We start from the raw sequence: 25388 nt of genomic DNA on the forward strand, positions 1-25388 counted from the left end.
TTGCCTCTCTGGGGTCAGCAAGGGACAGCAATGAAGACAGCAGTAATGGTATAGGCCTACGAAAGTAACTTCTGACCCTCTGGCTCAGCAGTGCAGGCGATGAGATTACTCAGTGGGATAGGATGAAGTATCCTACAAAACACACCCAAACCCCAAACTGCAAGACTTTTCCAACCTCTACACAAAGTCTTTGAGTATTGACATGATGACTGATTCTTCTTTTTTATTAAAAATATGACTGCACCTTTTAACACCTACATAAGCACTTTTTTGAAGAGCTACAGTATACAGTATAACTTAGGTTTTATGTGAACAAAGCTAATAAAAATAATCTTTTAATGTAGTAGATGGCTCAACCTATACAAGTCACACAGAGAAATCTCATTCTTGGCAGAAAGCTGTAACTATGATCCTGGGGTTTATTTATTTTTTCTTTTTGCATTGTTGGTATTGGTACTGTGCAATGAGAAACTTCCAGGCAAGTTAGATGTCACTTAGTGTTAAGTACTGCATTATTTTCTTCCAGTCTATGCTTGGCATTTTAGCCATTACAAATAATTTTTACACACTAAGCCAAACCATGTTAGCAAAATGACTCAACAGTTTGTGCTAATACTCTTTGCCAATGGAAAGGAAGGTGGCAATTTGAAGCAATCCAAAAAGACATGTTTCCAGGAAGAAGAGGGTCTTTATTTAGATTTTGCTGAAAATTACCCATCCCACAGCTCCTTCTACTCTCTACTGCTACAGGGATTTAATGAACTAGTAGCACTAAATTTGGCTTCTACTTAGAAAATACAATCCATTTGAAAAATAAAGTACTTGTGGCAATACAGACTAGGAGATTGGTAGTGATGTGGTTTAATAAACTAAGCACAAACCTGAAATGTAGAAGCCATTAAATTTGCTTCCTATATTAGCAAGTATGCTGGCCCTACACAAGTCAATTATCTTGCCATGGCTTTTATTCCAGCCATCTATAAAACAGTGAGGATAATATCCATCTCAGAAGATTGACAGGCTGGTAATTCATGCTGCTGCAGAGCAGACATGACTGCTTACAGGCCAGGTGAACTATAGAAAAAAGATAGTCATTAAAAAATAATTTATTCTCAGTTTTTCATATATTATGTCAAAGTATCCTATTGTGATAATTTTTACAAGCAGAAAATTACTAATTTCTTTACAATATATGAGCTTAAAATTTATATTACATTAGTGAAAATACTGCATTTCTCAAGTTTGTTATTTTCCATATTTTCAAATTTTACAAGTTTGTCCAAATACACCAGATAAAATCTGTGTTTTTCTACAAATACATTTTCTGAGAGGCAAAACTATCGAAATTTTTGTTACTTTAAATACTTCTAAAATTTTGTAAAGGCTACCCTATAGGTACTTTCTCAGTCAGTTTTCATGTGTCCTAAAGGAAACTAGGACAGTTACATTGTTTTTCAAGGGATTGGGATAATAACTGCAGATGAAACTCAGCATACATGGCTAGATCTTGGGTAAAATACTTTTTAGACTATCTCTACACTGATTACTAAGAAAAACTTCAAGTGGTCCAAGAATCTCATCATGACTCCATGGCCTCACTGCATCCTATACTACTGTAGCCTATGTGAAGAACATCTACACTGTACTTACTTGCAAAGCAAAGCCCCTCTAGAAATGTGGATACAAATGACTTGTTTGTCCTTCTGAGATAACCTATTTCTCAGGGAAAAATGAAAAAAGGTTCTGAGATAGGCAAAGAAATATTGGAATGGGTGCTAGCAGACTTTCTGTTCTCAATGTATGTGATGTCTAGATATTATTTTTTTAAAACCTATGCAGATGGGGACAAGGAAGCAGGTGCGTAAGGACAGCGTTGGCTTTGGGACTAAATCTCAATACAGGTTCAAGGACTGGGCTGGATTTCTGCCATGGGAAGAAGGGGAGAAGCTTTGCTCCTTGTTGCAAAATGCTCCAGAGCGATGGTCTGTAGTGTGGTTTTAGAGCACAGAAAGAGTCTTTATTCCTTCCTGACTCAGCTCAAAGGTACCTAGTGTACTTGAGGTTTATTTCAGCTTATTCCCATTGTCTCTCATCCTCCCACCATGTAGCACTTTGAATAGTGCAGTGCACTGCCAGTTATGATTTTTATGGACAAACAGTTAAATATCCAACCTGCTCACCTTCTTGATGACCTCCTCTTAGGTCTCTGGCTCCAAAATCTTGTTTCCTGTCTGTCATGCTGGCCTGTTGTCTAATTGCCTACTTGTACTGCATGCCCTGCGTGTCTATTTCTTGTCTCACATCAGAGTTTCTAGACATTTTAGGGCATAGGACATCTTTTTGTTCTCTGTACAGCATTCAACACAATGGAAGTCTGGCCCTTTCATGAACTCTAGAGCACTACAGTTAATACAGAATCATGGTTTCTCAGTCTAAATAATTGCTAGGCATTAGCATTTACTGAGAAGCAAGTATATAGGTACCTAGCTAAAGCAGATGGTCCTAACGTGAGCTTATTTCTCAAGACTTTAGCAGATGTTAATCAGCAAAAAAATACTGTAATAATGACAAAGCACTCTTTATCATTAAAGGCTAAGCTGCAAGTAACCAATTTCTAAGATGACTATTAATCATTTTCACTTTTTTTTGTGTTAGTTTTTGTTGGGTTTTTTTAAAACACAAAACCATTTCTTTTTAATAAAACATTACTGTATAAAGAGCCTAAATACTGAAACGTTATACTGACTGAAAGTAATGAGAAAGCAGGAACCTCACACATGTCTGGTGAAGCATCCTCTGGAATCACATTTCTGTCTTTACTGACCACATAAAAACCTATTGGAAACCAGTGTACTAATTTAGGTGCATAGAGGTGGGGAGTGTGACTAACCCTTTTCTTGTTCACTGATGGAAATGAAATGACAGAATTGAAAATAGACCTATAAGCACATATTCCTTTTATGAAGTAAAAATTTCTGTCACATAGGTTGGCCTATTTGGCTAATAATAGGTGGTTACACAAAAGCTAGTGTGAAAATAACAAAGCTTTGCAGGAAAGCAGCAGTCTTCATGGTGAGAATCACTGTTTTCCTGCCACCTTTCAGAAGTCAGGAATGAGAAAAAGGTCCTGCAAGAGCTGCTGGCCCCATTCCACTCAGAAAAGAATCACTCTGACTATTACAATGCCAATTTCTCTTTCTTGGAACTGAAAAGATTAATCCTACAGGGTGTTGGGGCATAAGAAATACTGAACTTTCAAAATTCTCTACTGGGAATGCAGGGTATTTGAACATGGTTTAGGACAAGTGTTACAATTTTCAGCCTGCTTCCCTGTTACACATTTTTGGAAGCATAATCACAACACTAGGAAGTCTCCAGTAGATCATGTGTTTTATTTACACACACACACACACACAGAAAATAAGATGATATCCCTCTCAAAACCAAGTCTTCTACTCACCCTCCTTTAAGAAGACATACAAAGAACAAAGAAAAAAATATCAGCGTGGTTCCCAGTTTTGCAATCAAGGATCGAATACATCTTTGTCACTAAAACTTTTCATGACTCTGTTTTAGTAGCAAAACAACACATCTGAAGATTTAAACAAATAATCAGCTGACAGTATGAGTTGATTTGGTGCTTTTTTTAATCCAATTGACCTTTGTCAAGGCAAAGGCAAAAGAGCAACACTTGACATTTTGCTCAAAACAAAGAAAACATAATTTAGCAATTTTGATCCAACTGTGGTTAGCTCCAGCTTCACAGTTGCTCAACTCTTTCCAGACACAAATGATTTGCAGTCCTGACATGCATTAGAAAGCTTCCTGAGAGAGTTGCTACTAAGTGGTTATATTCAGATCTCACATTTAACTGTTGACATGTTCCTCTTTGGAGAAACAAATCCATCATAAAAAGTCAGTATGCAAAGAAAACATTGGCAACATTACACTTAAATACTTTCAAACAAACTGACTTTGGAATGAATTTATGACAGTACAGTTAACATGTTCCTTAAATTCATGGTCCTTTTGTTAATAGAAGAAAATACACTGAAAATCTCAAAGAATTTAGTGGTATGAGATCGCAGCCACACCCCCTCATACTACCTTGCCTCCTGAGCAGAACTGAGATGTTGGAACTCAAAAAGTTGTTCTGAGTTAGGGCCAACTACAAAAAAGGACTGAAGTCTCTGAAAAAATCCCTGCTGAGAGGCAGGATACATTATTTTGTGTGCAACATGACACTAGTGTGATTATACAGCTGCTGGATCAAGGCCAGTATGCACACAGACAATAGATGACTGCTGACATGTGAAATACTCTCAGGCTTCTGAAATAAGTTTTTCAAACCCTTGATCACCACTAATACCTTTTTTCTACTCCTACCATATACAGAATTCATCTCTTGGACCAACGGGCTCAGAAATGTCCACAGGACCCCAAATAATGCATTACCAGTACCTTTGTACCAGTGTACCAGCACTCATATTGCTGTTGGGTACAAGATTAGCATCACATTTGCTTCTTTCAAGCCTGTATCACACTGGCGATTTGCATTTGTCCTGAGATAAAGCAACACACCCATCTCAGTTTGTACTTCTCAGTTATATATCGTTTATCAACTTATAGCAGAAATTCTTTCACTGTTAGTGCATAATTCTGCACTTAGTGTTGTCACATCTCATATAATTCCTATTAAGTCATTCCACAGACTAAGAATCATCCATTTCATTGTGTAGGATACATCAGTCCTCTGAATCACCAATAACCCCTAAATTTGTGTAAGCAAAAAGCTATATTAGCATTTTGTCTGCCAAGTTTGTAAAGAAAATGCAAGTGAAGATTAGTATTGAGATGGAACATTACTATTTTTTTATTTTTCCCATTTTATTTTTACCATATTTTTCCCTTTACTCTTACTCCTCCAATTTTGTTGTGGCGCTGTATCAAATACCTCCCTAAGAGTTGAACAGATTTGCTGCATTTCCTTTATCGGGATTAGCAGATAACAGCTTGGACTACTGTGCCTAACTTCACTACATCTGAGCTAGATTTTATCTTACTTTTAAGTATCTGATCTTTAATTGTAAAACTGATGTCTAACGAACAGGCTTCTAGTGGACAAAACCAAAATATATTTAGTATATAAGATATAACTGAACCTACGCTGCGGCACAAAAAGCTTTTCCTGATGTCTAGACATCTCCCAGCTTTATTTCAGGGATTCTTTGCTTACTCTATTCTAAAACACTTTTGAGTAAAAAAGCAAGTATCTTTTCATATCATGTCATTGTTTCAAAAAGCCATAGTTTCTTTTGGCAAACTACCTACCCCCTCTCTCCCTCCCTTTAGTCCTAATATGACCTGTTAGAGTGCACAACAACAATTCTTTAGAAGAAAGCACTTCTAAAAAGAATCCATTGAACAGTTTCTTTCAAGCTAACTCTGTCCTAGTTTGGACAACTTCTAATTCATTGTTTCCTAGGCTAGCAAAATCATTATCAACTGTACTTAGAGAACTGTTCTGTCCTCACTGGAAAATAAGCATTTGCAGTTTATGTCCATGTAGATTAATACAAGCAATTTTTTTAAAAAGTACTATAAGAAACAGCTGCCAAGGATTGGTCTCACTGATGGTTTCAAGATGATTTTAACTCTGTCTTGCCCACAATACAGGAGAATTTCACGAGGTGAGAAAACTTACCAGGTGGTCTATTTTTTTAAAGGTTGGAACTCCTACTTAACTCACACTGGTTGCTGTATGCAATAACCTTTTTACCTACATGAGAGAAGTTCCTTCATGCATTATTCTATAAGGACCATATGCTTATGATTGGATTTTCTTTTTCCCAGTCTATAAGGACCATATGCTTAAATGATTGGATTTTCTTTTTCCCAGTCTTATACATATTTTTCATACCTCTTCCTGTTCTTTTCTCTTACCAATTCAACAAGTCATCCTATAAATTAAGGCTGGGTCATGGTCCTCTAACTCATAATCCTTCGACAGTCATCAGCTAGATAACATTCAAAAAATCTAAACAATTTCCAACAGTGACACCTGTTTAAAAGGTGTTATATGTCAAGGACAAAATAAAATACAAAGAGGGACTTTATATTGCATATAGTACTTCAGAAAAAAGTTAATTAATTCAGTCTTTACTGAATTCCTGTTATTTCAGAATGAAATCTTAGCTTATCATGGTTTCTGCATGTTGAGTAACAATGAAACTATGACAGATAAAAGCAGTAATGCCATTCACTCTTTCTTCAGTAGTTGCTTGGAGGCCACTAAAGCTGTATATAAAATAAGAGAATGATTTTTTTTTTTTTACATGAGTTTTACAAGCCCCCAGACAAGGTCTCATCTGTATTTATTATGAAGAAAAGGAGAAAACATCCTTCTCATACTGGTGAAACATCAGGCTTGTGCAATATAGAGGGTTCGTGTGCAGGAAATGTGTGGGTGGAGGAAAAGGGAACAGTTCTTTTCCTAGAGACTATTAAAACTTAACATGCATTTATTTCACAGAAACATTCAGATCAGCCTTCATAACATAATGATGTTCAGCATGAAGATATGTATGCATAGAGACCACTCTGCAGTGCTGAAACATGAGAAACGGAATCCACTGCACCGAAGTCATTCCTAAAGATGGCTAATATTTTACTTAAACTTTCCTGTCTGTATAATTTCCAGGTCTTTGGGTTTTATCATCAGCTCTGTAATATTTGATGCTTTCCTAAAAACTCATGACCTCAGTGCCATGTGGCTGCTGGTGTTTGTTTATCTAACACAATTAATGGGTTGAGAATAGAGTTTCCCACACGTCAAATCATAGAACTACAAGAAAACTGGCTGGATGTGACCTCTGAAGTTCATTCAGTCCCCTCAGAGGGTCACTCCACTGCTCTGGTCAGTATGGCTTTGTCTAGCTGAAATTTAATACCTTACAGCTGTGGAGATCCCAAACCTCCCTGGGCAACAGTTCCAGTTCTGTACTTCCTCCTAGTGAATTATTTTTCCTAATGTCCAACCTGAACCTCCCATGCCATAGTTTTGTGGCCATGTGCCTTTGTTGTTATTACCTGGCACTATCAAGAGAGTAGAGGGGAAGAGAATGACCTGATCATCTTTTTAATTACCTTTCAAATATTAGCATGCTGCTATTACATTTTCCGTTGGTGTTCTCCTCATTGGACTAAATAAACCTAGCTCCTTCAGCCACTCTTCATAGGACATGTGCTCCAGGCCTCCAGCCACCATGGTAGCCCTCCCTTGAACCCTCACCAGTTTCTTCACACACCTCATAAACTGGAGACTCCAGAACTGGATGGAGTATTCCAAGTGTGGCTTCCTAGGTCTTGAGTAGACAAGCATGATAACTCAACTCGTTGGCCAAATTCCTCCTGGTGCAGCCTGGTATGTGCTTTGCCTAATTTCCAAGAGGAGTTCCACTTCCCCTAGTTATCGCCAGCCACAAATTTCCTGAAGTTATACTCTGCCTTCCTAAAATTTGAGAGTAATGTTATCCTTTTCCTTGCCATCACACTTATCCTCAGTCACCATGTTTTTTCAAAAATAGGCTCAGAACTATATGGCCAGGTCTTTCAGCACTTTTGGACAAATCCCTTTCAGCCCCATGGATCTGGGTCTTACAGCTTCTCTAAGTGTTCCTCAGCCTGTTACTCCCCTGCTGCTTGCTGCCCCTCTCCTTCTCAAATCCTGCCAGTGACTGCAGCAGGCTTTGCCTGTGAAAACCAGTGGGGGATTAAAAAAAAAGACATTAAGTACTTCAGCCAATTATAAAGAAACTCATTATTTTCAAGACTTAGAAGCCACACTGTCAACTTCTGAATTCTCTGACCATCAATTAATGGTCTTAGAATAATAGTACAGAATTTAGAAGTCTGGATTTAAAGGCAAAATATAGATTGATTCTACATTATGATTACACTGAGATACTTCTTTTAGCCGAGTTATTGAAAAAAAATGCTATTTATGGTGACACAGAGATTGGCAGCAATGTAAAATGAAAAGGTGGGTGATTTGTTACAGATACCAAATCAAATTGTTTGCTATTTTATTCTCCACAGTAAGAAAAGTCAACTCTTATCAACAGAGTTGGAAGAAGAACACACCTGAGCCCAAGTCCTTTTCAGTGGATATACTTGACTGATTGCAGCAATATATGTTATAGTTACATTTCTTACTTGTTGTTGTGCACTATGTAATTCTTGCTGTTACTAATGCCTTCTGAGGGGAATGGTTGAAACTGCTTCTTTATGTTCTACCTCAAAAAATTATTAAGAGTGTTTAGAGATTTTTTGTGAAATATATTTTTAACGTAAAGTTCTTCAAGAACAGCTGAAGGAGTTTCATAGATGCTGGAAGACCTAAAATGTTATTTAATGACTATATTTGTTTTGAAATACACTATAATCATGTTTTTATATTTTAAGTGGGCAACTGATTGAAATACTCTCTAAATGTTTTTGACTGATGATCGGTTGAAAATCCAGTAAATCAAAGCCCACTTCAGTACATTCTTTCACTCTGTGCTTTTTACAATTTTATTATGCATTTTTCTGTATACTCTCATCATCACAAACACAGCTCTAGACACAAGCTACTCTCTTCTGACATCAATTTCTCCTATGTACTTAGGAGATATTTAGTTTCAACCTAACAATGTTCCTTTGTTTACCTGACACTGCACACTTTTTTCTTTGTTTTGCCTTCAGTTATAGACTGATTTTGGGTCCATTACATAAGGACTTGAATAGGTAAAGGGAATACTTTACCGTAATTTCATAAGTCATTACAGTAATCATGTATTAGAGTATATTTAGTGTGGTAACTAGGACCACAGAGAATTATTCTTTAAGAAGGAAGTAATATCCAGAGAGAAGGGGATATGAAATTGAATGCTGCATTGTCTTGATTCACTGAATAATCAAGTCACTCAGATAGCTTCGTAAGTTTGCACGGCTGGTATAATGTATACCAATGCTATTGTGCAATCAGGATTACATCCCAGAAGTTAGGCTGATGATGTCAAAAAGTGCGAAGTCTCAAAAAGTGACAAGCTTTCTTTATTTGCTTTATATTAGTTCTTTTTACTTGTTTTAAAATAAATGCACGTACTGAACAAACTTTCAGGGGTTTTTACTTTAACAAAAATAACTTCGTTTTCTACTCCTTTGTTGTTCACTTACTAAACAAGTGAACTGTACTGAGTATACTATTTTCTTTCATTCCAGGTATAGTGTGTCTGGAAGAGAATCCAAGCCCCCAGAAACAGCATAAGAATATACTTTATTGCACAGACATCAAATTGCAATGCCTGCTTTGGATATGTATTTTATTTTGCTTCTGAGCTAGTGTATGAATTCTTTGAGTTGTGTTTAGTTGTGTTTGGTTTATGCATTCAAGCGACAGAAGAGGGTTTGGTTTTGCCTGGACTATGTCTACTTGAACAAGCTTATGTGCTTTTCTTGCTATTCTGCTTGTAGTTCACCTTATCCTGGCAATACTATGATGACTTCATTGTCTTTTGTTGGGCTTATCTGCAGTGTAGAATCACTTTTTGCAAAATCTTTAGGCAGCCTTTTGTAGCCCACCCCATTTACTTGCATCTCATGTCTGTCTAGTACTTGATTTTGTTTGGCTTTGCGTGGCTTCATTCATCAGAACTGCTGTATGGGATCATCTAGTCCATCTCTGACTCACCATGAGGAGAGGCTTTAGGAAGATGACATAAGAAACAGGAAGTGAACCTATTTATAGTGGTGGCCTTCTCAGTGTGCCCTGACTATGTCCCAGTGTTAAACAGTATGTTCTAGGAAAAAACATATTTTTCATTTGCAACTGGTGTTGGCATGAGCTTTATAAACCATATATTTTTGTTTATTTTCATTACTGCACTAACATAATGCAATTACAAAACTGTGTACCTTTGTTCTCTTGTTGCTTTCTCAATATGTTGTATTTTTAAACTTTTTTTTTTTTGCTTCTAAAACTGTGGCATATTGATTTCTCTTGCTACATTTATTTTCTGTTGTTCCATACACAGGGTATTCCTCATTATAATGTTTTTGGTTTTGCCACTATATCTATTAGTTTTCTTTGATATTTTATCTCCTTTGCTACTTGAGCTAGCCCTTGCTCTCGTTCTGGTTTGCCTCTGCTATTTTAATTAATGAAGCTTGGTGAATCACATCAACTCCAGCCAATGCCAGGTTTGGGTGTGTACCTGTTCACTCGTTTTCTGTACATCCATGTTTCTTGTTAAAGGTACCATGGGCTTTTCAAACATTTGTACCTGAACCCCTGAATCTTCTCTTACTGTAATCCACTACAAATAAGATGACTTTTAAAAATTGTCATATTAGGCAAGTCAGCCATTTTGCCCAGTTTGGAAAACCACCAGTCAACTCTTACTTCCAGATTTTCCTGTGTTTCTTGGGAAGATGTATTTTACATGTAACACTGTTGGTCGTTATGTGGGCATGAGTCATCCTGGTGTGCTCAAACACAGAACAGGCAAAGACATTTTACCCTTATCTGCATCAGCCAAAACCACCCAAGGTCTTCTTGAATCTGTGGTTATCATGGGATACCTCCCAGTGCTGATTTATTTTTCTCCTGATTTACAATTGCTGAAAAATTGAGTTTTGATACTGTTGATGGGTAACATTCCAGTATTTCATAAAAGCAAGGTTTTGATACAAACTTACTTATTTAAAAAATTAATTAATTTATTCCCAGGGCTAGGGTGTGGTGGGGCTTAGCACAAGGTACAGGAAACCACAGAAGGGGTAGCTATGGGGTATCTAATACCTTGTAGTTTGCAGTGTAGGTACACCCTAAGTTATAAGATAGAGGGTTGGGGTGTGTAGCGCAGTTTGCTAGAAATATCGCCAAAGAATAATCAGGATTATACTAAGAAAGTTGGCTGCAGGGAAGAGTCTGAGAACGGGTCTGAAGCCTCATCCCAACCCCTCTGCAAACAATGGGAAGAGATCCACCCACTGCCCTGAACTTTGGATCCATCGAACAGCAGATATGCCACTGATGACGTTAGCTATACAAACCAGAAACACCCCCCTAATTGCATGAAAAACACAGCAATTGTTTAGATGAGTATAGTGTATGCAAAACAGCTTGTGAAATCCTAACCTTTAGAGAGAAGCACATAAAAGAGCAGCTTATTCTTTCACTCCTGACCCCAGCAGATATCTTGTGAATAAGTCCATGAAGGCAATCACATGTAAAGAAAAGAGGTAAATGTTCCTCTCAGTTTTGCAAGCGAAAAGATGAGGAGCCAAGGCCTTTCACATGAGAGCAGGGAGTACACTTCTGCAACACAGATGCTGCCTGGGTAGGCTAATCAGGAGCATACTGCTGACGAACTCAAAACATCAGATATAGCCCAAACACGCTTCTTACCCTTTTCCTTTCATGCTTTTCTAAATTTATTTTTTACTTTGTAAATCAGCTATTGTCCCCCCTATATGGCACTTTGCATGTTTATTCCTGAAGTTACAAAGAAAGGGCTGCTTTCCCCTCCATGCACTAGAATAGCTTGTACTATAAACTCGTCTCTGATGGGAACTGTTTCCCGCAGGAAGTGCTCGGAAACAATTTGTCCTTAGTAGATGATTTTTCTATCAAGAGCATTTCCTAGGAAATATATGTCCTAAGGCTAAACAACTAAATTGGATAACATGCAATGTCCTTCCAGTCTCCTGAGTTGAATCCATTTGGATATCCAACACGTTTTAATGGGTCATGTTCTGCTTCGTTACACAGTCTGTAGCTCCTGAGCAGCAGGGAAGCGGGTTTCTGTTTCTCGTAAACTATTTCATGTTCTCTTTCCTGTTGGGGAAAAGCTCTTAATGAACACCGAATTGCTTTCCAGCTGAAACAGGGCATGTTGTATAACAGAAATGCCCAGCAATAAATGGTAAAACTACCTTTTATTGCAGAAAAACAGCCTTGTTTTAACAATCATTATCAATTCGGAGAGCTGATAAAGGCGTAACGCATGGGAATGAGATGCCAACAGCATGCACTAAAAGACAGCTAGTTCCTCTCAAAATCATTACAAAAATGTGTTATCCTCTGTTAAGTCCCATTTTCCTCTCCCATTCCCAAACAACTGGGCTGAGATAAAGCTTCAAAGGACACTAGAAACGGCTATCTGTGTCGCGGATGAGCCTGGCTCTGCAGAGCCTGCAGGCCAGAAACTGCTCTCAGCAGGGAGCGTGTGCCCCCCAGGACCAGCCCCTCGTTAGCGGGAGTGTAGTCTGCAAAAGCTTTATAAAGCTATACCTGCTCACAGCAAAACCTTCATTTACTCAGCATCCAGTATTTGTAATATGTAATTTCCTTCCAGACAAGCAGTTTGCATACTGACATGGTCTCTAACTACGAAAATTCGGTGTATCTGGTTGTTTGATGAAAAGCATAGATTATGGAAATTTGCAGACTCTTTACCTTGTTCCTTCCCTGTTTTTCATTTCATAGTGCATGTCTGGTCACCTGAATCACACATCAGTTTTTCTGTTTCCTGATTAGATAAATGGTAACTTTAAAACAGGAGAACAATATATGTGGGGTGGTTTTTTAAAATGTGGGGGCGTTCCAGGAAATGTTTTTTAAACTTGTTTTATTGTAGAGATTTACAAAGCACTGAAGACAATCACCTAGTAAAACAAATATAAAAACTGTAGTACTGTGAAAGAGCTACTCCATTGTTTTTACTGTTCTCACGGTACCCAACACTAAAAAGGTACCTTTTTGTTTTATATATTTGGTAACTTCATTCTTTATGCATTATTCGTATACTATTTGCATGTATTTGTATACATGATTTGGTAACTTCATACATCATTTCCAATATCTAGTAATAAAAGGTAGTGGATACTGTAATGATTACATTTTATGTCTGAAAATTCCAGCAAAGGATAAAAAATGTTTTTAAAATGTGAAGTGTGGAGTTCTTGAGCTCTTCATAGCTGGAAGGAAAAGTTTTTATTTACTACTGTTTGAGTTGGAGTTCCAGACCTGCACATTTTAATTTAAAATATTAAACAAGAAGAGATTACACATTTGAAATTTTTTTGCATTTCCTTTCAATAAAGGAACATTTATTTTATATTTGAGGTTTTACAGACTCTCTAGGGCTAGGAATAACAAAAATAACTGATTTCTCCTTTTGATGTGGAAGCTCAATATTGATGTAATTTGAATAGAGATGCTGCAGTATCTTCTGCAGGCCTGTTAACATCTACAGTTATTCCCCAGATATTACCATCTATCATTAGGGCAAGAAGCCAAATGAATTGATCCCAATACAAAAGAGACGATATCTATTGGTGAAGCAGTTGCTCATGTTGGCAGAGAGTTAAAGGAAGGATTATGGTCAGAAGGGTAGTGCAGGCAGTCTAGCATTACGACAAGTTTGAAAATAAGGCTGTGCTCCATGCATGGAGTTGCACAGCAATGACAACAACATAAGGCAAGCCAGCCAGTGGATGGTGAAGCTTGTAGTATTTGGTTTCTTAATTTTTCATTTCCTAGCTCCTCTGAAGGATTTCAAAACAAAGTTTCTTATATGTATTTCCCAGCTGTCTAATTGAGGGTGGAGATGCAACTGGGGTGATGACTCTGAAAGATTAGAACTGCAGCTGCCAATAGAGGTTATTTGATCTTTGTGCATGACCTGCTGCAGGATACAGCTGACAGAAGAGTATAGCTCTTGATAGTGAAAGTTATTTATGTCAGGTCCTTGAATACCAAAACAATATATACAGAGAAATGTATTCTTTCAGTTGCATGAAATTATGGTAGAAATATTTCTGAAATACACCAAAAAAAGTTGCAGCAGAACACAGAAGAGTTATGTACTACCTACGCAAGTCTTATTGGCATTTAACTTTTGTATGGACAAGCAATGCCGATAAGAGACAAGTCAACAATCAAAGAATAGCTAATAAAAGAAAAAAAAAATTACTACCTAAAGTTCAAAGATTTTAGAGTGCATGAATGGAAACAAAACTACATAAAGAGCATTAAATTTAACCAACTGAAAAACTTCACATAGATAGAGAAAAGCAAACATTTCTGGTATCATCTCACTTTTAGCTGGATCTAAACAATCTAAACAAAATCCTAATTTTGGAGTCATTCAGTGGTGCATCTCTAATAGCAGTCATAACTTATTATTCTAGGCATGCTTTTATATCTGTGTTTTCCATGTCACCTGCTATCATACTGGACCGCTAGTGCAATAACTCCCCCACAGACCTTGTGGGCCTCATATTTTACATGACTGGCTTGCAACACCCTGTTTTACTTCTTGATCCTATTGCATGAATTGGTGTATTGAAACTGGCAACATTAATTAAAATAAAAATAATTCTATGGCTTTGAACTTTACTTGAATAAAATGAAATTTTGTTATATAAAGCAGGCTAATACAAAGTCTCTTCTGGCAGTTACACAGAAGGTCAACATTCTGGCCAAGAATGGTAATTTTCACAGAATACTCATATCCCTTTTCTATAAATACGCACTAGCAATAAAGAAATTTTATTTTAAAGCAAATATCCATGCATTTTACAGTGCTCAAGCACTGTTTTACCTCTGCCATAAAAATCTCAATTATAATGAATTACCCTTTTCAAAAATTTGTATTGGAGATTGATCTAGGTAACACAAACCCAGACTGCATTCTAGTAATAATTCTTTGTAGAGAGACAGTACGGAAAAATATATAAAAATATATATGTATAGCTACAGGTACGTACACAGATGTCACCACACATTTATGCTTTATGTCAGTGCATTAAGTTTCACTATAAAGCTGCAGTAGTTACAGCTGTAGTGCTAAAAGTCCCATGGGGGTTTGTCTGTAGTCTGGGATTTTGCAGGGGGAGAGGAAAGGGAGGGAATGTGCTTTTGTACCACTGCCAGTCCTGCAGAGCTGTGGCAGTCTCACTGCAAAAAAAGCAATTTTATGCCTATGCTGCAGGCAATTACTAGAGCAAATCTATTCACCTAACTACACAGAAAAAAAACGTCATAACTAATGTAAGCCAATGAATAGTTAAATGACAACATATACTGAATAATCAAATGTATTACAAGGAGAATAAACTACATTTTTTTCCTTGATTTAAAAAAAGAATTTATGTCTGAGATGTACATTTTGAAAATATTAGATTGCTGCTTAAGGAAACTCCCACCTTTTGAATTCAAATCTAAAATAAAACTGTTTTATAAAAATACAGCTTTTTAATTAATTTTTATTTGATGAGGTATAAAGATTTTTAATATTGGAAAACAATACATGGTATCACGGATATTTCTGTTATAAAAATGGGAAAGGAATTTGCACACCATAGATTTGGATATATACTTTTTTAATTCCTCTTATTTTCACTGTTTTCAGACATCAGAGGCATTTTCCCATCTCTGACATACTAACCTCAGTTCTGTAAACAATTCTGCAAAGCGCATTATGGCATTGAACGCAGTGTAATGCAGTACTGAGTCCAGTGGAAGCACTTACACTTGTAAAATTTTGCAAAGGGCTATTTGCATTTTTTATAATTAATAATCAACACCTAGTCTATATTTGATTTTTTCAATGAAAAGATCTTTGCTTTACCAATGTGTACGCTGTATGAGAAAAGCTAAACCTCAAGGCTCACCCCTCATAATGGAAAAAAATTCAGTATTAAGGTTATATAATTTTAAATCTTTGTGGTTTCTTTTTTTATTAGAGTTACCAGATAGAGAAAATTGAAATACTTGGTGTTTTTGCAAACGCTGCAGATATTTCAGTTTTACTGGTATAATTACCTCGGTACCACATTACACACAGAAGCAAGCAATTTTCTTTCCCAGTGTATTAGCTATGAAATTAAATCTATGCAATTATACAGCTATTGTTTCAAAACAATGCATGCCTTGCTTTAGTATGCATTCTATATGTTAATTTGAGAAATAAACAGAACACATGATTAACACTTCCACCATGTCACACTGTGTTTCTGGATGGTGAAGCCGAAATGCCAAACACATTGTGAGCGGTGGAGATGTCCCCCAGCTCTGCAAGAGGACCGAAGGAAAAGGTGCCGGCTCTTACCTGCAGGCTGTTGAAGATGATGAAGAAGACTAACATCCAGAGGTGCCGGTAAGCCATGTGCAGTCCTCCCCACAGCCAGGTGACGGAAATCAGGGCAAATAGGTACAAGACCAAGGGGATCTCTGAAAACCACAAACACACCATTTCAGCTGGCGCGCCCTGGGAAAAACACTTTTTAAAGCATTACCGACGCAGGACCCGCTTTCGCCGACTCTGGCCAACCTTGGAGTTCATTCTCCAGTGATGGGCAGCCCTTCTGCTGCCCCAGCTGGGTGGGGGGTCCCACAGCTTTCGGGACCCCCCCACCTCGGGGCCAGGAGACCAGCAGAAGGGCATGGCCAGCTGGGGGGGACTGGGAGGTGGGGGTTCAGGGGAGCACAGCCCAGCTCAGCAAACCAGGCATGGGTGCTTTGCGGGTGGGAAGAGCACACATGGAGTCAGAAAACATGCTGACCTTGGGGGAAGCACGGGAGAGCTCTTGGCAAGCTCTGGAAATTTTGGGAGGAAAAGGATTTTTAAGAATGGAGAGGAAGCGGAAATGAACAAAAACATTATCAATACAAAAAATGCCACGGCTCTGGCAGTTTATAGAATTATATAGAAATTATAAGAATAGCTTGTTCTCTGATTTGTTGTTACTTTCTCTGTAAGCCAAACATAAGAAGGCATCTGACCCTATAAAACTTCAAGCAACAATCTCCACTCAGTCAAGGACCCCCTCAAAAACAGACTTTGCACCAGTTAACTCCATTCACCTTCAAAAATATGTGCAGAATCCATTCTTAAGCACGCATACATACAGCTGCATTTTATATTCCCTACTGTATTTACAGCATAAAAGATTTAAGGAATGCTGGCAGGAAGATGTCTGCGTGGACAAAGTTTGCAAAAAGGAAAGCAGAAGTTAGCTTTTGCCCCCACCCGCTCCTGTTGCTGACAGTCAGGTACACCACGCTGGGCCCCCCCGTGTTGACCGTATTCATGGCAGACTTCAAAGTCCGTGTTTGCCCAGGTCTGCCCACTTCAGGGTCAGAGGTGCTCGGCCAGGCATTGCCCCTCTCTGCATTAGTCATGCAGCATCAGCAAAGAGTGGGGACACACTTTTGACAGGCATCGTTCCAGAAAAGAGCAGTTTGGGATCACTTTAGGCATTTTGTATAATACTGTACAACTAGTAAGTGCCTTCTGAATGCAGGCAATAGCCAAAGTGAAGACTACCTTCCAGGGAGGCAGGCAGTAGTTGCTTCAGGGTTATAACTATTGCTTTGGCAGAAATGCATGTGCATATTTTTTATAAACAAGGGAATGACTTGAAGCAAAGCACAATGTGAGCAGGTACTATGTTCCTGAAGTTTCCCCTATTAAAGCCTAATACCATGCAGTAAAACCTGGGGTGCAAACCTGGGCTGTTCGGCAACCACTGTTTGATAGTATGATGTAACTTTTAATGATGATAGTTATTTCCTTAGTGAATTATAATGAGATACTGTGTTACACATGAAAATTAACATTATGCTAGGGTAGTGGTAACCTAGGACTAGAGGTAATAAAACTGAAATATTAAAATAAACTCAGTTCTTTGGAAGAGTTAACAAGGCCTTGCTTTTTCTGTGGGGAAAAAATAAAAGCAAAAAAACCCTACCTGTTTTTACTAGAAATAACAAAGGCCATTACAGCTTTAAGAAAATCAGATTGCCTAAGTAAAGGTGTTTAAAAGCTCAGCTCTAATCATTGTTAAGGTACTCCCATCCTCCCGCTTATGTCTGAGGACATGACATAAATCCTCTCCAGTTTGGCCATTTGTAAATAATGCTATTCTGTGCATACAGGATTGCGAGCTTGCTTGCAGTGGATGGGAGGATGCAGTGCGGTGAGCCCTAGGCAGCTAGGAATTGAGGAGTCATTGTGAGTGGGTATTGGTGCCTTAGAATGGCCTTAGATCTAAAGGAGATCTAAAGGATCTGTACATGGCCAGTACATACAACACAGGCCCTGTGGAAGACCCATTCTTTATGAAAAGAAAGCTGGAGGCCAGACTGGATAACCTTGGCTGTCTCAAATGACAATCAATGTCCATTAAGCACCTGAATCACTTCTCCCACAGCAAGGTGAGGTCTGGCCAAAATTTACTAAAGGTCTGAGACTTCTCAAGGATCCCTGATCCAGAACATAACACTAATAATACATGTGTATTTTTCAGAGCAGCACTGAGGAAGAATATTAAGGCTATATACCTCTGTTATTTGTCTGGGAGGAACTTGATTTTGTTAGATGAAGAGAATGGAAATGCAATGTATTTCTCACACAGCGCTCCAGAGTCACTAGTATCCCTTGCACACAAAGTGTCTCAAAGTCTGTTGGGCAAAATGCAAAAATTCCTTGTGGCTTTGATGGATGTTGAAACAAGCTTTTCTTTAACAGCCACTAATATGCATGACCAACATCACAATGCTTTTACAATAATTAAAAATGCAAAGCCCTCTAAAGTACCAGGTAGTACAGTAAGAAGTAGAGCATTAAGTATTTCTCTATTCTACATTGCATACACTAATGAATACAAATACTTATTAGATGTGTACTTAACAACGGTCACAAAAATCCAGTGAAGAACTGGCATCCTCAAAGTTTTTGAGGTTATAATAACAAAATTTAGCAAAATAAAAAATAAGAAAACATACATCAAAAACTACCGCTTTTTGTAAATACAATTCTAAAGGTAAATTCAGTAAATATCTGTAGAGCAACTCATTAATTTATTTGTGTCACAGATATTAATTGAATTATATCATCTTTTTGTTTAAATCTCAAAATCATGCAAAAAATCTTTAGCTGCTTATGAAATTGAACTGATATAATGGACTGGCAACTAATGATCACTAATGCATACAATTCTAGATGCTGTACATAGACCAAAGCGAACAATTAAGAGAATTGTCTCAGGAAGATCTAATGATTTGGCTTTTGTATTACTTTGCAATAGAGTTCAACTCAGGTGGGGGCAGGGTAGAAAAGAAAGCAAATTGTGGGAGGACAAACTGCAGACAGTAGAACATGCCAAAAGTTAACACCATGATTTCTGCTTTTAGTGCATAAACATCACCTAAGGAAAAATACCATGATATAAATCATAACCTAGCACCTCTAGATTGTTGAAACCATAGATTGCTGAAATAGCTGTTTGCATGAAGCTGAAGGAAATGGAGCAATATGATCTCTAGATGACATACTTCTAATGTACAATGATCTGACTTTATTATCTTTGAGTGTGTGTGAGGCAAAAATTTGATAAATTCACTGCCATCTCACCAAAATAAAACTACCACAGGTAAAACCAGAATCAAGCTCACTAATCTAACAAGGTCTCTGTGGAGCGTATCTTGAGTAATTCTGATAAAAGCTTATGTAATGAATGCTACTTGTACAAACATGTCGATTTGTGTATGCATTTGTGGCAGTTTTGGCTGGGGTAGAGTTAATTTTCTTCATAGCAGCTGGTATGGGACTATGTTTTGGATTTGTGCTGAAAACAGTGTTGGTAACACAGGGATGTTTTCCTTATTGCCGAGCAGTGCTTGCACAGAGCCAAGGCCTCTTCTGCTTCTTCCCCCACCCCACCAGTGAGCAGGCTGGGGGGGCACAAGGAGTTGGGAGGGGACACAGCCGGGACAGCTGACCCCAACTGACCCAAGGGATATTCCAAACCATATGACGTCATGCTCAGCATAGAAAGCTGGGGAAGAAGAATAAGGAAGGGGGGACGTGCGGAGTGATGGCGTTTGTCTTCCCAAGTCACAGTTAGGCGTGATGGAGCCCTGCTTCCCTGGAGATGGCTGAACACCTGCCTGCCCATGGGAAGTGCTGAATGAATTCCTTGTTTTGCTTTGCTAGTGCACGTGGCTCTTGCTTTCCCTACTAATCTGTCTTTATCCCAACCCACGAGTTTTACCTTTTTTCTGATTCTCTCCCCGATCCCGCTGGGGAGGAGTAAGTGAGCGGCTGCATGGGGCTGAGTTGCCAGCTGGGGTTAGATCATGATAGCATTGTAACAAGAAAAAAATTCTAAAGATACGTGCTTTTTGCCACATGCTGAATATTAGTACAGTTTACAATTCTGCTTTTATCTTTGCCAGTAACAATTGCTTCATTATCAGTATTGTAAATAGTTAATACAGAGTTAAAACTTTGGCAGCATTTAGCATCTCAGCTGTTTGAATTCTCTTCACCCATTTCATTCAGACAATTTGTTGTATTTTGATCAAACAAAAGCTCGATAACTAAAACAAACATACCAGAAAATCAGCAACAATTTTTTTTAATTTGTAAAAACAGCACTGCATAAAGGAAAAGGACACCAATAAATGGGCTTGAAATGAATCAAAATAGACAGTCTAGTTATGTGTGGTTTACTTCATATGGAAAGGAAACCAACAACCCCCTCTCAAACAAACTCAAAGGGTATTTCTGGGGAGATGAACCTTCACGGACATGAATTTTACTCTAAATCCAAGTGCAAGCAGTTGCCTTTAGACATTTCAGTAAACCTTAGCAGATAAAAGACTGCCATGGAGTAGTCAACTCAACATCAGTGTGACGTAACTGAGACACTGTCAAGCAGCTCTCTTGGGTATTATATATTGAAACCAGGCTGGTCCACACTCTTTTTACACTATTACCACACCTTTTTTTAGTACTAGGAATGATGAAAGATTTTATTTAAGCAACAGCCAGTCCACCCACTCCTTAAATATATATATATATATGCATGTATGCATATATCACCATCCTGACTGTTCATGCCTTTTCCTGAATTATCTTCCCTTTTCCCTAACTACAAGCTTAAGAAACATTGGCAGAGTTGGCAACTCAATACAGATAAATGCAGCTTATGCAGCTCTAGTTGCAATTTTGGGGAGTTTGAAAACTTACCATAGTCCAGCTTGTTATTTGACCAGGTGAAATTGCATACATTCAATTTATCAAAAAACCAAATGGGCCCACTGTTTCTCACTTCTTCCCCATTGCTGAGGAAAGATTATTTTCTTTATTAGCTTATCTATAAAATTTATTTTTCTGCAATGCTTACTGTTCTGAGGGCTGTGGTACATTGTAATCAGTTTTTATGTTAGTTTTACTACAGTAGGAGAGTCCTTAGAGTAAACACAAGATTTTGTCCAGTGATTTACATAATAATGATGCTGGTGAGAATTTGAAAGATAGGCTGCAGTATTTTCATGACAGGTTTGTATTAGATTACAAAATTCATGAACCAGGAAAAGTATTGAAATGACAGAAAAATTCAGTTACCTCAAAGGGAACCTAAAAGGAGCTGTACTGGGTATGAAAAAAATGTTTATCTGGCCTTGCCTCCAACAAGGGCCACAATGTGGCCAGATGGGGTACTTGTCCCAGTAATTGTCCCATTTAGAACTCAGGAGCTTCCTGCACCAGACACAGTTTCTTTCTAAACCTTCTAGTAATCTTCAGGGGACTTCTCTTTCACAAACTCATGTTGAGCCAATTATGGTGAACTTTCATAATTCAGAGTATCCAGTGACAAGGAACTCCACAGGAATGGCATAAGATTCAGATAATAAAATGCCAGATCACTCAGCTGAAATATGTGTCAGCCCTGCATTTGTTGTTTGGTTTCCTTACAGCAGAAGCAAGAATAAGAAATAGAAGGAAACAAAAAACCCAGAACATTTCCAAACAGCTATGATTTCACCTACAGTGGTTTTAAATCTGTAACAAAATAAACCCACACAATTTTATATTTCTGAAATAAACCCCACAGAGAAAAGAAAGACTATGGTGACAGTTTTATTTTCTGCTGTGCTGTACTGACCCATGAAGAGAAATAATCTGATGATGAGGCTTATGTGTCTACACCTACACCTACTGCAACCCAAGCAGCAGCTTACTGAAGTCCACAAAGAAGTTTACTACCACAGGACTGTGATCCGGTCAGCCTCTGCATGACTTCTTCAGAAATGAGAACTGCAACGGTTGTCACATCTATGTGCCCGAAAGGACTGGAAAAATGGTGAGAAATACTAAATTTTACAACACAGGATGAGACTGCCTAAAATTTATTCATAGCTGGGGCCTGGAATAGATTCTGCCAGTTGAATAGTGCTGGTTCAGACACTGCAGAGAAAGAAAAAAAGAGAAAAGGAGAAATAATTTTCCAGTGTCAAATGCATCCTGTATACTAACTGCCTTCATATGCAGGATACACCTATTTTGGAAAGCATGGCAAGGAGATACGCATCAACCTCTGACCCTGCACCTGTCAGCACTAAGAGCTGTGTGGCCTCTTGGTAGTCCAAGGCTGGGAGGACAAGGAGGAAGGAAATGAAAAAAGTGGAAACAGCTGCAAAGAGGAACCAGAAGACAACGAAGAGCCTTGCAGTGTTCCCCATCGCGATCCACTGTCACACCTGTGATGGTTCACCTAATGGCAAGTTGAAGATTGAGGTGGTTTCGTATATGTCATTGTAATTTCACCTAATGATGGGACAGTTCACACGGCTAACCTCTGTTATCCCTGTGTAGTGCCTACTGATTATGAAAGAATACTTTGACGGTGCCTGCCACAACCTATTTTACCAGGGAGGGAAGCAGCAATGGAAATCCTCCTGCACAATTCTAGTCAACAACTGCCCACGGTGCATAGTAAAAGGTTCTTTAAAAATGCCTTCTTGCTATATATTTTATACTATACAGTTAGGAAAAAAAATGGATGAACACTTGGGCAGAAAGAAAACCTACTATGTGAATGAACTAAAACCTCAGTTGAACAAAGGCATCAAAACAGAAATAAGTCATAAGCCCTGTGAAACTATGATCAGCTCATTGCTCTGGAGAAAATCTGTAGCACCATGAGGAAAAGTAACTGAAATGAACTAGAAGCACAACACACTGCTTTTATGGATTGCCAGCACTGGAACTCTCTTCAGGACACCAGGATTAGTCCCTTCAGGATACCACGTTCAGTCAAGCAGGTGGGTTTTGATGATGTTTTTGCAGTTGGTGCCCAGAAAAAAGCATAACTTTTCAAGTTGAATTATATATTTCAGAAGATAATACATTATCTTCTTCCTAGAATAGACATATAATTCAAAAGAAAATAAACTTCATATTCTGAAATTGCCAATTTTCTGTTTCTTCTGTCTGTAGAGTTAGAACTACTCCTTAACTTTATGTATTCAGTCTGTTTCATTACAAAACTGTCAGGTAGCCTACCTGAAGGTTTTCTTCCTTCTATACCTGATATTATAGATAAAATTCTCCAGGACAATGAGTCTGAGCAGTGACAAATGTTAAATTAAATAGAAATCAAGAAAACTGGAAATTATTAAATAATATTAAAACTCTGAAGTGTAATGCTGAGTATGTCTTTGCAGCAAGCATCTAGATCATTTAACTATGGAAAACAAAGAATGCACTATGCTTTCATAATGTATCAAAATGTTTGTATTCTTACCACTGTGTTGGCCCATAGTATGTCTTTTTCTATTGCCTGAAATGTTTAATTTTTTTTTTTTTCTAAAAATAGGAAAGTCAATAAAAGAAGCAATTAAATAATATGGCTTTAATGATCTTCTGAGTTTACCTATAAATATTTACTAGGTGTCTTCCCCTTAGGTTGTTAAACTGATAATGCAATTTTAATTACTTTTAATTGTTCTTGGATAGACATGAAGACCTACTGCAAAACCTGAAAGATGTCTACAAATATTTTTTCCTAAATGATTGGGGAGAATGTATTGCTTCACAGAATTTCACCAATTTGAGGGAGACCTAAATTAGTAAAATAAATACAGACTATTGCTTAAGAAGTCATGGGTTAAACTTAGCAACAGAACTATGAAAATGCCATGAACACAATTTTTTTTAAAATAAGCTTGAATAACAGTGTTCCAAATCCTGCTGGCTCCATTTTCAATTGCTTTCGACAACTACTGTAGAAAAGGAGTTTGGTAACAGGATTTTGTGGCCAAAATAAAGAAGCTAACAGATTTCCTCATAGCGTTCAAAGGAGAAAATACCACCACCACCACCACCATGCAATCAGTGACTCATGACAAAGCCGCTGATTCCAGATTGGGAATGTGAGAGATGTGCAGAATTTAACACTAGCTGATACTGAAGAACAGAAAGGTGGTAGGTACGTGTCCATGAAATCCAATTGGACAAAATTGTTCATTGATAATTTGTAAAAATAGGAAGCAGCAAACCTGTTAAAATATTATTTTTGATTCATTTATATTTTTTGATCTGCTGCTCCTTGTGGCAAAAAAGAGTTTGAAATTAAAGAATACCTCCTATAAGAGAAGCACACCTCCCATTAAGTGCAAAGACTACATCACTAGTGCAAAATCATAGAAGCCTGGGCTCTTTAACCTTTCCACTAAATCTCAGTTTTTCTGCAAACTTTCTCATACATCTTTAAGACAATTTTTATGGTATAATCAAATGAAAGATGAGGCATCTTATTATAGCTTATGCTATTGCTGTTATTCAGGGAACACAGCGAATCCCAGAACAACAGCAAATCAAAAAAGAAAGAAAAATTTAAACCTACTTATCTCCATTTAATAAAACTATTTAGAAGTATTATGCAAAATATTCAATGAGTGCTAAATTCACAACTGTACAGGCATAACTCATGCAAATTAACTTGCTTCTGCAGATTTCTTTAAAGGAAGAAAGCTAATTTGGGCATGTGAAGCACAGTGCAAACAATCTAAATTACATGGGTGCAGATGATGCATTTAAGTTGTTATCTTATTCAGATCTTTTTTCTTTATTTCAGCTTGTAATTGTGCTTGTGCATTTTGCCTTAACTGTATTTGTAAAAATCTCAGAGGCAAAGATTTGTTTTTCTCCTAATTACAAAAAAAAAAAAAAAAAAAGCCCCTGGAGCACTACGAAGACTAAGATATTATATCCAATGTGTGACTGTGATGAATATTCTGAATACAGTGCATAACTCTTAGTTCAGAGGTAGCCAACATCTGGTTCTTGATTTCTAGATGCATATTGTCATGTCAAGATGAAAGCAGTTCTGCAATTCACTGTTCCTTCAATTCTCTTAGATACATGATATGTATCTTATAATTCGAGATAAAGATTTTAGCATACAGCTCACAGGATAAGGTAGACATGTAACTACACGTTTAGAAACACATTCTCACTTAGAATCAAAAGCCCTGTCTTGAGCAC

At 37.7% G+C, this 25388-nt stretch overlaps 1 protein-coding gene across 2 annotated transcripts in view; it reads right to left on the bottom strand.

The window, feature by feature from the left end:
* ADGRV1 (adhesion G protein-coupled receptor V1) overlaps positions 1–25388 on the bottom strand; it is a 295859-nt gene that overhangs the window by 23590 nt on the left and 246881 nt on the right. For both annotated transcript variants that reach the window (XM_052777368.1, XM_052777366.1), the window contains one exon: positions 16161–16282. In XM_052777368.1, the coding sequence (XP_052633328.1) occupies positions 16161–16282 (122 nt within the window). The remainder of the gene's footprint in view (positions 1–16160; positions 16283–25388) is intronic.

Source organism: Harpia harpyja, chromosome Z (assembly GCF_026419915.1).
Source record: "Harpia harpyja isolate bHarHar1 chromosome Z, bHarHar1 primary haplotype, whole genome shotgun sequence".
Classification (NCBI taxonomy): Eukaryota; Metazoa; Chordata; class Aves; order Accipitriformes; family Accipitridae; genus Harpia; species Harpia harpyja.